The sequence below is a fragment of the Melanaphis sacchari genome, unplaced genomic scaffold (assembly GCF_002803265.2).
Source record: "Melanaphis sacchari strain LSU unplaced genomic scaffold, SCAv2.0 Contig7_pilon_pilon, whole genome shotgun sequence".
Lineage (NCBI taxonomy): Eukaryota > Metazoa > Arthropoda > Insecta > Hemiptera > Aphididae > Melanaphis > Melanaphis sacchari.
In genome coordinates, this window is record NW_020271560.1 from 5,570,447 (window position 1) to 5,588,507 (window position 18,061).

The following is an 18,061-nucleotide window of genomic DNA, read 5'->3' on the forward strand; positions in this document are numbered from 1 at the left end:
TAAGTTAATTGAAGAAAATTATAATAATAATGGCAACAACAAAAATAGAGATCGTATATTGTGTGGGCGGGCGACCAACTATTAATTCTAATCGACTTCGCACGGACGAAACGTATGTATAATTTAGCGTGTAGTAAAAATGCGCCATCGAGAATTGTATTGTGTGGGGTCCGTGTCCGCAGACACTTTCATTTTTTATCATCGCTTTCCACGTCGAACGCCATTTATTTTTTTCGCGTACGCGTACAAACTGTAGCATGGAGTGTCGTACCTACGTTTTTATTAAAAAATAATATAATAATATAATATCTATAGATATATAGTTCTTTACCTTTCGTTACATACGATGCAAGAAATTTCAGGTGAATCGCAAGTTCACTACATTTTTTACAAACCGTTCTAGCAGTTTTCGAGTTGCGACAACACAGTTACGCGATAAATGTGTATATCGTTATTCTGCCGCTACGTATGTGTGTACATAAAATCCTATGATAGGTATATAGGGTAGTTGGAAATCACTGGACTGGGTGTGGGAAAATACCAAGTCGCACTTACACTCGATCCCGCGTTTTTATTACATAAAACTTAGGTTAGGTTATAGGTTAAAGTAGGTGCCTAACCTAGGCTATGGCGTGTCTGTCGTTACTCGTTGGCAACTAGACGTTTTTGCATCACATCATACATTTATCGTGTACGGTGTAATATATGTGGCGAAAGAACGACGTGATGCGGTCGTCGTCCGACGAGGGACGAAGGTCAACCGTCGTCGTACGAAGGACCGGCGTGTCACGACGAATATTGTGTACACACTCCGACACTCGCGCTCTCACCACAGCAGCCGCCGGGCGGGTCGCGAGTTCTCTGCCAGGGCAATCCACTTGTGTGTATAATGAGTATTATGTACATATGTTTATGTACATGGTTAACCGTGGGTACCTATGGCGGACCTGGCAGAGCGTGCGTGCGTCGTAAATTACTATAATATTATAATTTATAACACACATAGATATATGTGTATAAGATGGCAGGCGACTCGTCGTGTGAGCGAGAGGTGCCGGAGATTGCAGTGTGACGAAATTGATGCACTTTTTTCCCATATCGTTTTCGTGTTGACCTAAATATGTGTTTATGCGTACACATAATAATATAGCATCTCGTGCATGTATTGGTTGTTTGTATTTGTTATTATATTTACGGGTATACGTTCTCTATAATGTGTTTACTGACTTTATAGCCTGTTCTATCGGTAAATACATACCATTTACTTATTATATATATATTTATTTATTTATTTATACATATTATTATACTGTGGTGATATGTGTTCACGTTCGGTTTTCACTATCCGGAGAAAGTGTTTTGTTTTTTTCTGGCGAAACGGGTACGTTTTTTTCTTCGTTATTATTACCACTTTTTTTCCCTCCTGACCCCAATAAAACCCGACGTCTCTCCACTATCGCCGCGTTACCTCCAAACACCCTCGTGTAATGTCAGTGAAAGCACCTATATAGCCGTACGTATATAACAATATAATATTATAAAGTACGATATTAAAACGTGTAATGTATATCTATCCCCTCGCCACTGTAGATCAAAGTTGAGCAGAGCGTAATGTTTCGCCCGTCGTCGCCGGGGCGGGGGGGGAGGTAGGCGCAACGTGACACCGTCTCACCCCGATTTTGCCGCCAGCGGATTTCGTATCGTGTATATTTTATACATAAATATATAATAGAAATATGTAGGTAGCCGCAATAATAATTAATAACGACTCTCGCAGAGAGTAACCGCCGTTGCAATCGGAGCTTCTTTTGACCCCGGTCGTGACCTTTGTCTCTCATCTTATATCTGGTAGGTACAGCCGAGTTTCCGTGTCGGAAATATTATATATTATTATAAAAATCTTTTGAAAATCAAAGAATTACGACAATACGTCTCACATTACTATTGTGCTGCTGCTGCGTATAATGTACGTATATATATTTATGTGTGTGCATTGTGTGTGTGTGTGTGTGTGTGGAGGAGACCCACGCTTGCGCCCACTTTTCCTGAAGACGCCTCCGAAAAACAATAACAATCGGAGCACAGTAAAGTTCACCGAACCCAAACACAAGGGATTGGCCGTGTGTGTGTCGGAGTGTACCACTGTTGTATCCGCGTATATTATATTATTATTATTATTGTATATGTACAATATTATTATATTATTGTTATTATCTTACGATTATGCTGTTATAAACGCGGTTCAAAAGACGGGAAACAAGTTAAACAAAAACTGCATCGGCGGCGGTGGATGATGCGACGTTGTGAGACATATACACACAGTAATAACAATAATAATAATATACAATGGCGATAACAATATTGTGCGTCGGAACTACGCGGCAGTGGCAACGAGACGGTTCGGCTCCGCAGGACTTTCGAGTATCGCTGGTATATAACGTTATATACGCGCGTATATTATCTGCGTTTCACTACTGCGCTACGGGAATATTAATTAGTCGCGATGGACGACGTACGGTCGGGACGAAGTAATACACGCGGCTTATGTAAGGGGGGCCCCGTCGGACGCATATTGCATATCATAGCGTATATTATTATTATACGATGTATATACACCCAATGTGCCTAGTACAATAACAATAATAATAATAATAATAATAATAATAATGATAATAATATAATGTCGTGCCCGAGAATTTTTGACGGGAACCGACGGAGAAACTACCACGTCATAATGTACTCACGTGCGTACACTTGTTTATAATACGATGACGATCAAGAAACTTGTGATTTTGTTTTTTTATTTTTCTCGACCGCAAGACGCGCGCGCGTAGACTTTCGCTCGACTGACTTTTTTGAACAATGGGCCTACCGCGGTTACGCGCGTTACGATGCGCGGTATACGACTTTGTGCCGGTTATTAATTATTATTCCACGTACCTACATGTACATTTTATTATATACCGTGCCTGATATACATATTATTATTATTATTATACCTAGGCGCCGTACGCCATTTTCGTCGTCGTATTTTTTAGTGTACCTAGTCTTAATCGTCGCAGTAGTCGTATATTATGCCGTATGTACATATAATATTAATATATTTTACTGTTTTTTTGGAGCCGAGTCGACTCGTACGAAATTCGTTTATTTGGGGGACTGTGTCTCGGATTAGTCGTTTGTGTGTCTGTATAGGCGTACAAACGTATTTTCACTGAAAATTAATATTTATACATTCTTTTCGTCGAGTAGGTATTAATTATATATGTACAATAACGAGACGCTTTGAGAGACACGCGCGTACTGGCATAATGTCCATAATTTGGAAATCATAATGTATACACACTGTCTAGTAAAATATATAAGTACGCGCGTTGGTTGTGATTTTAAAATATTATTTCGTTGTTTTTGTATGCCTACTTGATATTTTAACGCAGTATAATTGTATTTTTTTTTTTTATTTTTTTTTTACTCCGTTCTTAGATAACTACGTCGATCGGATACGTGTAAACAATGTTGTGCGTTAATATTTTAACGTCAGATAATAAACAAATACACCGCTTTAGAGTTTTTTTATGTAACGAGTATGAAATAGAATTCAGAATTTTCTAATTAATATGACTTATGTAAAAAAAAAAAAATAAAAAAAAAAAACAATTGTTACATTATACACTGTGATGCTATCCGTCTGTTAGTATATAATAATATTATTATGTATTGTGCGTACTATCAATCATCGGAGAACAATATAAGTACGTCAAGTCGAAAACGATAATTTTCATTATTCAATAGAGTATTATTCTGTTAGATATTTAATGAATTACACTTCACTAATTAGTTTCGCTATTTTCATATACCTACTATATTGAAGTATATAATAATCATTAAACGAATATGAATAATATTTTTTATTTTATCACAATAAATTTACAGAATGTCTTTATTTTTATCATTTGAATTTATTGTTTTTGAATCTGAAACTTTAAGATACCTCAAACTATAACAGATAAACATATTTTATTTTCTGTTATAATATTATTAATGTAAATAATTGTCGGTGTTATTAGTTGACGGTGCGCATTAATTATTTTAAATTTTTATGTTATCGATAAAACGCGTAATAAATATAATTATAATTTCCGTTATTTTAAAATTGTTGTTAGTAAATTTTTTTACATATGATTTCTTCACAAATACTGTTGATAATTCATTATTATGGCGACTACTGATTTTAAATTATTTCTTGAATTACGTCTCGAGAGCAGATGGCACAGAATTGTCCATAAAAGTGAGCAAATTATATTAGCACAGGCAATTATAGGGAAGTATATAAATCAAAATAAATCCTCGCTATATGCAATGAGATTTTAACCTAATTTAATGTACGTAAAATAAAAAAATCTAAATAAAATGATCTATGAAATAAATAACAAACTTAAAAAAAACTAGGTGTAGGTACATTTTGTTACCTATTCATGGTGCTGAGTAATGTTTTATATTTTTTAATGATTCGTTATTTTTAATTTTAACTTTAGTAGAACAATACGATTTATGACAATGCACCATGTATATTAGGTATATATATAACACTATTGTGTAAATAGTATTCACTATTCACTATACAACCATATTCGCATTTGGCTCCAAACAATTTTATATAAAAAAAAAGACAAGTCTGATACGTTTAAGCGTGTATTATCATTTAACACTGCACTGATATACACTTATTAATATGATTTATCAATTATTTATTAGTGTTGAACGATCATTTATAAATGTGATAAATCTACATGAAAACACACGAATGTTTCTATGTTATTATATTTAACTTTAATGTAAAAATCTCAATACCTAAATGCATAGTTTTCAAGTCGAAAATCGCCGTTTCGGCTGTTCGCTAAAACTATGACGCAAACTTGCGGTCAAGTTAACTTCGCCAACACCCGTTAATACCTTTTTATGTGCCTACAGTGTACATTATATCTAGGTGTATGGATATAAACCACTACACCTTACAGCCCGCCCGTGATTATTCGGTGTTGTAATTGCGCACTACACGCACATCCGGGTTAATAGTAGGTATACCCACTATTGTTCACAGTCGAACACTATTTTAACGATTATAATAATCGTTTCCAATTACAATTTTAAAAATAATTCGTATAAGTTTGGCGTTTAATGGCAGATACTACATAATGAGAAATGTATGTATCATAAGTGTATATTATATACGAATTCAACGGCACGGTTTATTATTTTCGTTCGCGAATATGACGAAAGTCTACAAATAAAAAAACCACGACTGCTGTTAATGAGGCAGCGTTTAGAAATTATTATTGTAATCTAGTCGCGTGCAACCGATTTCGGATTGAGCCGCGTCTCGGTTTTGCGGAAAACGCGGAGAGAGCATAGGCTCTGTCATTATTATTATTTTTGTTGTTTTTAGACAGAATCCTGTGATTTGGCAGTGTGTGCGCGTGTATGTGTATGATGTGTTCACACTGTCGTGCGAAACAAAACAAAAAGAAATTCTATCGTTGTGATGCTGCCCGTGATAGCAGGTGCGCGTCTGTTTATACACACGCGCGCACCGAACAACATTAAATGTGGAGCAAACTGCTGTAATGGTTTAGTTTGACTTTCTCATTATAATTCGCCTACTTTCACTCATTTCTCCGTTCCGATTTGACAATAGCTGGAAATGTCTCTCGTTGCAGTTGTATCAGCCACTGTGTACCTCCCCCGCCCATTCCCATCACCCACGAATTAAAAGCGGTGACATTTTATATAAACGTTGACCATAATATCACATCGGGCATCGGCAGCTGTATATATCTATAATAATATACACGTCATGGCGGGTAACATATAATATTATATATATATTTCTAGCTGCGATATAAGCAATACGAAAACGCGTAATTTCTATGTATCGTTCGTTTTCGTCGTGGCTAAATATTGTCGGTACAGTCATTATAATCTGTACATTATACTATGTATCATTGTATGAACCAATCGTATGGTGAATGAAATGAACTAGAAATTGAAAATTATCTTAAACGTTTTCGTGTTTACGAAACGATTGTAAATTACACAAAAGAAAAACGCAGCTGTGAGCTGTGTCTAATGTTCATTGTATGTGTATACATATATTGGGATTATTAAATTTCTATTTAATAGGTTTTGATTTCGACAAAAATATAACGATAAATTGTATATTTCTTTCTATATCATATCGTTATCATGTTTCGTGTATAATACCATTGATTAAATATAGTCACTATATTTAATTTATAATACATCGTGTGACCTTAACCTACACGGCTATTAAATAGAAGTTATAAGTTAGCGTGTCTCATTATATGTTATGTTGTGTTTTTTATACCAAGAATAGGTTTTAATAGCCACTTTGGTCAAGATTTTGGATTATTGAAATCATGATGCATTATGTTGTTGTAACTAGGGTTAGGATATTTATGATTTTGCATATTTTTTTAGGTTGTCCCATAGTTTCCATTCTTATATAGAAATGTGTTTCATGGTACCTATATCTATATTCAAAATATCAAAATTTTGTTTTGCATATTATTGCATATTTTACCATTTTTATTTATAAGTACATAATTTGTATTTTTTCTGTTTTTTAAACTGATTTTCAACCTGACGGTTTTCAATGCAAAATGCTGAAAAATACCGTAATTTTATATTTAATTAACTAAATCTAATATAAGATTGATTATCTGTATTTTGCAAAGTATTTTACAAATTCTAATAGTTTTAAAAACATAATAATACCAAATAGATGAAGATTTACGATGAAATATTTAAAACAAACAATAATTATTCAATTATTCAATGCAACTCTTTTTTAAATGTATTTTTTTTATATTTTATTTAATTTTCTATAGTAAATAAAAAAATTCAAAAATGGAATAGAAAATAACGAACACGCATAAATAGTACTGACCCATTTATTTATATTCTATTTATAATTAAATTTGTCACTATATTATATTGCATTTTATTTGTCCACAATTTTTTATTTTTTGAAGCATATTTTTTAAATTTTTCATGTTAATTTAACTATTTTTTAGTGCATAAACATCCTAACTCTAGTCGTAGTAAATATATAAATGTAGTAAGTTCCGTTGACTGTCGTAAATTTCGATTTAATCGAGTATTTTGTTTGTGGCTTCTAATTAGCCCATCGATGTTAAAGCCTTTGTGCATAATATTTTTGAAATAGATTATAAACAAATTAAATAGAAATCGTAAAATGTAATGTTGATAAATTATAAAAAGAACATGATTTATTTGTATATTTCTTATTTTATTTATGCTTTCACTGCAAGTTATGCCAAAATTTGTAAATCAGTTTCTAAACTGTTTAGAAGGGTAGGGGCTAAGAAAAGTAACTATTTTTAAAACGTGGCTGTAGTAAGTATGTTTTCAATTGGTTAGAGATCGGGAGAGCAAAATTATAATTTTATTCGTCTCACTTTCTATATTAAGCGAACCAATTTCTCATATCCCACGCGTTTTACTGGTAATATCGTATACAATTTGATTGCTGTATATTTTACTCTCTATTTCTTGATTTATAATGTATTTATCTTTTTATTATAATAAGTAATAATATGTTAAATTGTTTCACAGGATATAATAAAATAAGTATGTAGATTTATGAGGGCATACATATTTTTGTACTTTGAATATATTTATTTTAATTTAATACGTATAATAGCTGTTATACGTAATAAAGGTATTTAGATATGAGGTATATTTAACAAATTTTGTTTAACAATTTCTTTGAATTATAATATGTATAACGGGAACGATGGGATTTACGGATTATATACTTTGGTTCGCTATTATTAAAATTTAAAAAAAAAATCATAATTATTTGAGTTTTAAAATATTAACGGTAAAACAATTCATATATAATATATTGTGGTTGGACTAGCTGTCTTGTATATAATACGATCGAACCTATACCAATATGTTTGAAGTTTTATTTGTATTTTATACATATAATTTCCATATTTAAAGACAATAATGTTCTACAACTATATATGTATGGATGTCTACCTCTACATTATTTAATGGTTGTTTCGGGTACACAGGTTTTGACATAAACATGCGTGGACTCGCCAAAATCTAGTATTTTATCTTATCCCGTTATCTGAACAGCGTTAGAATTACGCCTTTACATATTTAAAAACATTGGCAATGCCGAATGCCGTAAGCGAATAAAATATTCATCGGCATCACCGATAATTTTAATGTATATCTGGGATATCTGAATCCACAAAACACTTTTGAAACCTTGAATTTCAATTAAAGTCGCCACCTGACATAATATTTTGTTTCACTTCCTATTTACTTATGACATCGAAAATGATAAAATGTATAACTATATAATTATAATTAATAAATAAATGGGTTCACAAATAATGGTCATATTAATCGTTATATGTAATAATATATTATAATTTATAATAATAGAAATTGTCACATGGTGTAATTACGTTTACTATACTAATACAATTTATTGATAATATTTTATCGTCTTGATTATTATAATTATAATTTAAAAAAAAGCTTAACGATTGACCTGCATTTTAACATAATATTATCATTGACGATTCGCTTAGTTACGAGTAAAACAATAATAATTATCGACAAATACAAATATATGATGACGTATACAAGTCATCGTCGTTGTCGTCAGATCTATGTGGCTGCATGATGCTACTGAGCGGGCGCCCCGCGTCGCAAGTCCGTCACGAAATAACCAAATAATTGATTGACGTGATAAAACGGTGAACAAAAAAAATAACAAAAATGGGTTTATTGGTCATCGGGTTCAACAACTTTACGGGTTGGTGTGGGCTTAAGTCGCCGTGAAAACGCGTGTGCGATTTTACACGGGTTGTCGTCAACGCGATGATGTCCCCTTTGCCGCTCCGGGCGTTATATTATAAAAACGGTTATTCGGGCGACTCATCGTGTGGTTGGATGGATTAAAACACGCGTTCGCTTAACGGACAGTTTTCGTCGGATCTGACACGGGAGAATAAGACAACAAAAAAATACAAAACAAAACAAACAATATAAAGACGAGTAAAGTAATACTAATAATACAGCAATGACTTGATGCGGTATAAAGCGTAATACAGCGTGATCCTTTTAAACGTAAACACTAATTTTTCTCGACAAGTTTTTAAGTGTGAAATCATTAAAAAAAAACGAATTTTTAAATGATAGCGAATAACATTTATTTTATAATTTCATATTCCCGATTCGACACAGAATTTTTTCTGAAAATTTCAATGCATAGGATTTTGAACAAATAGTTTATTAAAATCGTATTTTGATAATATCTAGACGAGTGGAGTAACACATTTTTTTAAAAAAATTCATGAAAAAATATTTCGCTTTAGAGTAATAATGTGAATAACGCGTGTTGTTTTATTCAAAAAGTAAAAATCTTAAAAATATTAATGGTAAAAATAGTGAAAAATTAATTTTATTTATTATAAATTATAATAATATCTTGTAAAATAAAATATTCCAAACGACATCAATATTTTTCAATATAACGAGCGTTTGCTTTAACAGAATCATCTTGTATATACGGTTATTAACACTAGTAGCAGATTAATGTATACGTAGATCGTGTGCGTGATATTACGCGCGTTATTGTTTTTGCGCGTCACGTCTCCGTACTATTATATTGTAACATATTTATTATGTGTCGAAATCTGGCTTGGAGGATCGTCGACCGTTTGTCAGCACACATTTGACGCCGTATTGTAGTAGGTATATAATAATAATAATAATAATAATAATAATTATTATTATTATTATTATTGTTATTATTATTACACTATGTATGCGGAGGATAATATTATTATCTTTGCAGGGCATTCCGTGTTTATTTACGAATTATACGAATATGACTTGTATGGCTCGCTTGTTTGTATTTTTTAAAAATACTTTTTTTCGTCATAAACTTATAACTATACGTGGTGATGAGAGGACACAATGGAGCTGGCGAACGCGCACACGCTCTCTCTTGACTTGTTGTTTATAATATATAACGTGTAAAAAAACGTTAATTAATTTATTTATCAGTGCGGACAGTAATAATTATCATTTAAGTAATTGTTCTCGATTTTTTTTTTTTGCTTTTCACTGATCTGAATGTTTGATCGTCATACCACAGTGTTTTTCTAGCCTTAAATTAAAACTTTGCACGCTGCATTGATTATAAATAATTAAAAAAAACTATACAATATTATGATGAATAAATGATGAATATTATATCTAATCAATGATGCGCCTTATACCTACATATTATGTATATATTATTTCCCTAGTGCGACGATTTCGTTAAACTATTTTATTTCTTACTCATTTGTAGCCGACCAAAGTGGACAGAAGTAATAGCGACAAATGTCCTAACGATACATTTGTTTTTTTTTATATATTTACTGTATAAATTATAATTATTTATAACGTAAATTTTGTGTTTAATTTATATTATGCGATTTAACTTGACTCCTCTAAAAGTTAATATACATATGTGTGTATGACGTGTGTATTATTTATGTTTAATTAGAAAATTACTATCCAACGAGGGAATCATTAATAATCGCGTGTTGATGTTTTGAAAGAGTGTGATGGGGAGGCGAGAGACCGGCTTGCTCGCATTTACAAATTAATTTGTAGGTTGATCGACGACGACGGTCAAGCGCGTGCTTCTATTATATACATATATATGTATGTATGTATACATGCGATCGTATGAATTAAGAAAAATTAACAAGATTGCACGCGCTCGGCATACGTAATGCTCAATGAACACATATATTATATATATATATTATTTTAAACGCGATTTCCAATCCGATTCAACGAGACTAAATTAATATATTTTATATATATATATGTGTGTGTGTGTGTGTGTATATAATAATATACGAGAGCAGGCTTCAAAGTCGATTTATTCTGAAAATGAATATATTATAATTGCCTATACAGACGACAAGACGATGATCCGCATGTGTCTTTCTTTTTATCTCTATATTATAATAAATACACGAGTGTGACATAAAGCATTTGTGCTTATATGTACATACTACCATCGAGTTATGATGACATGTGTATTAAAGTAGTGTGTGTCTTTAATTTCGATTTAGACAAGTTAATATCGACAATAAATATTTCAATAACTCGCTTGCAGTGTGTGTATGAATGACGTTTTTGTATCGTTGAGTACAATGTACTGGCTTGTGTGATGATGGATCGCGAATGAATTTATTTAGACCTAATATATTATTATTATTGTCGAAACTGCTTTTTACGATTACTGTTTTTTCGTTTTGTTTGGCGGTGGTGTGGCTGTGTGGAACTTTCACACGACTGCGGTAGAGGGTATTGTGTGCGAGCCTGGAATAAGTCCTTTGACACGATTAATAATTGGACGAAAAAAAGAAATTATATCACTTACTATTACTTATTATAATATGTACAGTGTTGGTTGTTGTATATTTATATTTACTACTGTACTTTAACACTTTTGTGATTTTAATGATATTAATTAAAAATTTATTTATTTATATAATTTTGTTTTGTTGTTTTTTTGTAGTGAGAGTACCTGTGCCCCCGGGAAGACCATGGATACCTCTATCTAGACCGAACAAGAATATTCCTTCCTGTGAGTCACCATAGTGTATTATAACAATAATAATTTATTTATAATTACTACTCGTTTTAAAACTTATATTGTTTATCTTTTTTAACTTTATAGGTCCAGTTACTGTGATGTGTTATAACGTTTTATGTGAAAAATATGCTACTACTCAGATGTATGGTTACTGTCCATCTTGGGCCCTTTCCTGGGATTATAGGAAAAAAGTCATTTTAGGCGAAATCCGACATTATACTGCCGACATCATCACTTTACAAGTACGTGTTTAGGCCTAGACTGTTAAATTATTTTCTTAATTTAGTTAATTCTTTCTTTACTCACAAATACACTACACACATTCTAATCATTCTATAGATATTATATTTCGTCAAGATTACAAAACATGATGGTTTTTTTATTTGTTTAATGTAATCTATAGTATAGTCAGTATAGATCAGTGTTTCCCAAAAACCTGCCACAGCACACTGCCGTGAAATTTGAAAGGTGTGCCTTGAAAAAATGAACTTTATATACATATGTAAACCATTTATTTTTGAAAAGTAGATAATATTTAATATTTATCCAAATTGTGCCGTGACTTATAATAACTATATAATTATGTGCCGCGATGGAAAAAAAAAGTTTGGGAATTATGCTACAAGATTAAATTAAATCAATTATGATAAAATAGAATTTAATAATTTAATTTTAATATTGTGTTCAACTAATTGAGTTACTGATACGGTTACAACTTAAATAACTTTTATTTTTTTAATTTAACATATATGTAAGTAAATGCTATGCTTCAGTATTTACATAAAACTAAAAATAAATACTAATATTGTGCGTTATATATTTTTAATTTAGTACTAGTACACTTATATAAATTCAATTTTCAACAATTAATTGGGTTCCTAGATTTACAAGTAACGATTAAAGACGGAATAAAGATCTTTTCTTCCCCAAAGCTTTAGGTTTTGATTAAAAAAAAAAAAATGTACGTTCCGCTTCTTATTCGTGTTTAACAGGACTTCATAATTTAAAATTACAGTTGTTTTTTATGAAAAATGATTACTCAATAATAAAGATGTAAAGACAAAAATATAATATATTAAACTATTATAAAAAATTACTACTTTCGGTATATTCTTTAGGTCTAGCCAAATTTTTAAAAACAATTTTAGTTATGCTCAATGCAATCATTAAAGAACTTAACTTGTAGATTACTAATTTTATAGTTTTTGCAATTTAATGTGTACGCATATCACGCGCTCATGTTACCTGCGAATATGTGTGTACGCTGTACTACAGGTTTAGTGTTGTATAGATTATAAATACTTACATTTTATAATCGATGGTAGTAGCTGATATTTATGTAGTATTGGTATATCTTTGAATAGAAATAAGTTGAATATTATTCAATTCCGTTTAGCCAACATTGGTGGTGTATGTGTCCACAATGAATCATTAGTTATTGTAGTGATTGTTAATTATTTATTTATTTATTGTCAGCATAATACTTAGTACTTTATACAAATAGATATGATAAACTTTGATATAACTTCAAAAATTACAAATAATTAACTTGTTTGAATTTTCAGGAGGTCGAAACGGATCAATTTTACAATTTCTTTTTGCCGGAGCTTAAGAAGGACGGCTACGATGGTGTCTTTTCCCCCAAGTCAAGAGCTAAGACTATGTCCGAAAATGACCGTAAACGAGTTGATGGATGTGCAATATTCTTCCGAGCGATCAAGTTAGTATTTCATTTTTATTCACCGCTATATATATTATATGTTTTTTGTTCTGGTTGTGGTCATGACTTGTGTTCAAAGCCTTGGGGTACATAGCTCCATTTATAATTATAAGTGGTTTTTGACACACATGCATCAGGTTTGATAAGGTAACGTATACCAATTAAATACGTGTTTGTTGTATATATACAATATACATAATATCTCCTTCGGATTTCCAATATTGGAAACGAATCCGAGACCACTTGTGATCGGCATACAATCACTCTTTGTAGGATTATTTTGGGTGGTTGGCGTTTTGGTCAACTTTTTTTTCTTTGAACTATACATGAACTAATTTCATATTTTGATGAAAAAAGGTACATTTGTATTTTTTAACACAAATTTGATTTAAATCCGCATCGACTGTCACAGTATATAATTACTTGTTATAATATCAAAAGAGATTTGAGAGATTATTTTAACAGTAAAGTAAACCTTCATTATCTTTAACATCACAAACGTAATAAATGTTTTTATATTTTTTACATCATTAGTAAAAATTTAAAAGCTATACCATTTTCCAAGTATTTTAGTGTATGTTATTATATACATTTTTGAAATTTTTTGTGTACATAAAAATATGCGTATACTTTAATATTTTTTACAAAAATATCTACAGAGACATGTATTTAATTACCTAAAGTACTCGTTTAATTAGATTTATATAAATATTTATTAAAATATATTCTGTTTCTGAAAATGAAATTAAAATAAAGATAAAAAGATACTTAAAAATAATAATGATTTCAATAGTAAAAATATGTGAAAATTTTAATACTTTCCAAGAGAAAGCATTAGTTATTGTTTAAAAAAATAATCGTTACTTATATGAATTGGTATGATCACTCAGTATATGTGTGTGTTTTATTCGTAAAAATATTTCGGCCGTTCATAATTTTTAGGAACACGTGGTTTTACAGGGTTTAAAAAATCCATCTTATTCTTGCCGTCTTCTACTGCTGACAGTGGCGTACTTACAATTTTAGGGGCATTGTTTAACAGCCTACTTATGGAGTCGAGTTTTAACTGTTCGATTTGCCGTCAACATGTACAATAATGTGTTGTAACGCTTCTGCAGTTGACTACTAAAGAGGTTGGCGTAAAAATAGTATAACCGATTGGGACGGTCGCTGTATATCTAATTTAGACATAATATATTATATAAATATACTTGTGCTTAGATAATATTAAATTTTCATATATATATATATATATACATGTATGTATATTGTATATATCTACTACCTATATTATTTAATCAGATTGTAATTTTAAAAGAAAGATCATCTTGCAGCGTTACACATTTTTCCAATATGATATTTAACTCTTTTATACGAATTTATATTTGGTAATTTTTTTATATGTCTATAGTTTTTATGGTTCGAATTATTAGCAATAGTTAATATATATATTTTATACGATTAAATTCGGTTTTTGGCAATTAAGTTTAAATAGTTAACACGTTATTGTAATTCAATAAAGCCCTATATAGAATTTAAGTTTTATTCGTAATCAGAAAAGTAGGTAAATTAAGTATAGTCCACGATTTTGTTAATACAAGTCGGGAGAGGATGCTACAATTATTAATGTCTTGTACATCAACTGTATAGGTACTTATATTATATTTATTGTTTTTAATCAAATTATATTACGTTTGTTCTCTGTAACATGTCTGAAATTTCAATGTGTATAAAAACTTAAAGCTTTTTGTGTTTCTGTTTTTTTTTCTTTCTAGATTTACATTAATCAAAGAACATCTGATAGAATTCAATCAACTAGCAATGGCCAATTCGAGTGGTTCGGATGACATGCTCAACCGAGTCATGCCCAGGGATAACATCGGTTTAGCTGCCTTGTTGAAAACCAACGAAACTGCATGGGAAAACTGTAAGTCAACTACACCAGGTATAATTTTATATACATGGATTTCTACAAATATAAATGCATTATTTATGTAGTGTTTATTGGTCTCGTTTGGCTGCAGAGTGCAGATTGAAACGTACTACCCATACGTCATATACACTCACAAATACACACACACACACATATACATTTATATATATTATAAACACGAGTACTTAGGAGTATGCGTGTATCGGTTACATTATATTATATACGTCTATATACGTACTTGCAAATTAATGAATAACGTTTTGATGTACGATTGTAAACGGAATATTCATAATTCCTGCGTTCGTTTCGCGTGCAATGAAGATACGTGTAAAATATAGGCCTCCTCGCGGTCGCAATAAACGTTTATCATCGCTTTTCGATTAACTCGTTGCACACAACTCACGCGCACACACGCACGCGTGCATATCGGTATATAGGTATATTTTTATACGTGTATAATATACTCATTTCAAGGATAAGTAAAAGATTTCGCGCTACGATAAGTCGATAACGCCCATTATATACGTGCGCGTTATTGCCAACACACACACTTGTATATGCATATATATATATAATGTATACCATGTATATAGGCACTTGTAATATACGCACCCGTTAACTCGAATGTGTATATTATAAATATAGTAATATATAGTTTAAAATTATGTAGGATAATGCTCGCTCGACGATGATCAATAGAATCGTTAACTCGTGTATAATATATATTATGCGTATACCTATACCTGCCGTATAATAATAGTAATAATAGCATTATGATCGGCGCGGAGACGACGTGTATAATGATAATAATAAGTGAAAGTCAGTAGGGCCCTGGGGTCGTCATTAGCAATTGAATAGGTCAATATATATTGCTCCGGACGGACACCGAGCCGAAGTATAGACGGTAAATATATTTTATATTTTATACGCCGCGCGTATTTTGACGTAATTTCCAATAATAAGAGCGTATATTATAATAATAAGTACTATATTATACAGAGATTTCGGTTTCAATCGCGCACTCGTTAAAATAATACGTAGAAAATGATTTATTATATTTTTAATACGCTATACTTGATCGTTATAATGATATAGTTGTATAGACGCAATTTGATTTTAAAAACACTAATAGATACGTTGTAATACAGATCCCCGTATACCCCTCACGCACACACACACACACACACATATATCCACGTATGATATTATATCACGTGTATATACATGCGCGTTCACAGTTCATATTAATAAATAAAAATGTGTTCTTTTCAAGGTGTGCTTAACCATTAAATATATATCTTGTAATGCTTGCGATCATCTGATTTTTATCCCGTCATTGTCATATCTCGCGGCTCGCTGCCACACGCGTCAAATAATGTGACTAGTAAAATTAAAAAGTCTATACACTTTACTACGTTTGTCTAATATACCTAAATTCAAACGTTGGTAAAAAATCGAAATTTCCGTCGTTGCCGCGAATGCAGCAGAATATACGTATTTGTATTGTGCATATTGCCACATGTTATTACAAAACATATCGCTATTAAATTATAACCTATCGTATATGTTAATCTTTGTGCAAGTAAGTAGACCATAATATAGTTGTCTCCGGTAGCGGGCGTAAGAAATTCATTTTAATCGTTGAGCGTGAAATTGCAATGATTGTATTATACGTACATTATTATACATAATATACAAAGTAACGTATATATGTTAGTAATTAGAACGTATGATTATAATATGTATTTATCGCGTTTGCTGTCGTGCTTATATATATATAGTGTTTTTGAACGAAATAATAAAACTAAAAAAAACGATTATTTAATTCCGCTCTAAACAAAATAAACGTAACGAGGTTTATTTTATTGTACATAGCACGTTGTATAAAGTACATGTGCGAGACCAATTGCACGGGTGCTAATTTGTTTAATTATTAATTACGAGTCATATGTATACGTACAAGAAATTATGTAATTCGTTACAATAAGATAAACATTCATAGCTGCTGCAGTCTCTCAGCGATAATTTATTTTTCGTATTCAAGCACGACACTTCACCCTCAGTTGGTTAGTAATTAATCGATAATGCTGATTCAAAGATTTACCTGGCTTGTATAGCGATGTTTGATAATTATTTGTATTGCAGACAGTAAAATATTCTTATTGTATTCTTTTGAGTTCATTGACATGCCAGCATCTTGATCCAGTGTTTGTCTGATCGATTGAGACGAGATCTTTCGATTATAATATTTGAGGTTTATCGTATTTAATATCATATATTTACAATTATAAGTGATTTCGTATGAATTTTTAAAAATTTAGTATACCATCATAATTACAAGTAATTTACATTAATTCTACAGAAATTTTAACTCAAATTTTGTAAATGGTATAATTGGTTAATTAATTAAACAAACTAACACATATCCTATTATTTTAATTCAGTTTATTCAGTAAATTACTTGTAATTATGATGGTATACTAAATTTTAAAAATTCATACGAAATCACTTATAAATTTGTAAACTCTAAGTAGACTATTGAAAATACGATAAATACAAATGTTATAAATCGAAAATTTAACTCATTCTCAATCAGTCAATTTTGAAGATAGAGCAAAACTTAAAGGTCAAAGTTGCTTGAAAATTCACATAATTCAAATTTGAACTCAAAAAAGTG

The 18,061-nt window shown here is 31.0% G+C and overlaps 1 protein-coding gene across 1 annotated transcript in view; it reads left to right on the plus strand.

Annotated features, from left to right (window-relative positions):
• Window positions 1-18,061, plus strand: part of LOC112601883 (CCR4-NOT transcription complex subunit 6-like) — a 65,947-nt gene that overhangs the window by 41,004 nt on the left and 6,882 nt on the right. Inside the window, exons 6-9 of the mRNA XM_025349743.1 lie at window positions 11,654-11,722; window positions 11,816-11,973; window positions 13,297-13,451; window positions 15,227-15,378. Of these exons, the coding sequence (XP_025205528.1) occupies window positions 11,654-11,722; window positions 11,816-11,973; window positions 13,297-13,451; window positions 15,227-15,378 (534 nt within the window). The remainder of the gene's footprint in view (window positions 1-11,653; window positions 11,723-11,815; window positions 11,974-13,296; window positions 13,452-15,226; window positions 15,379-18,061) is intronic.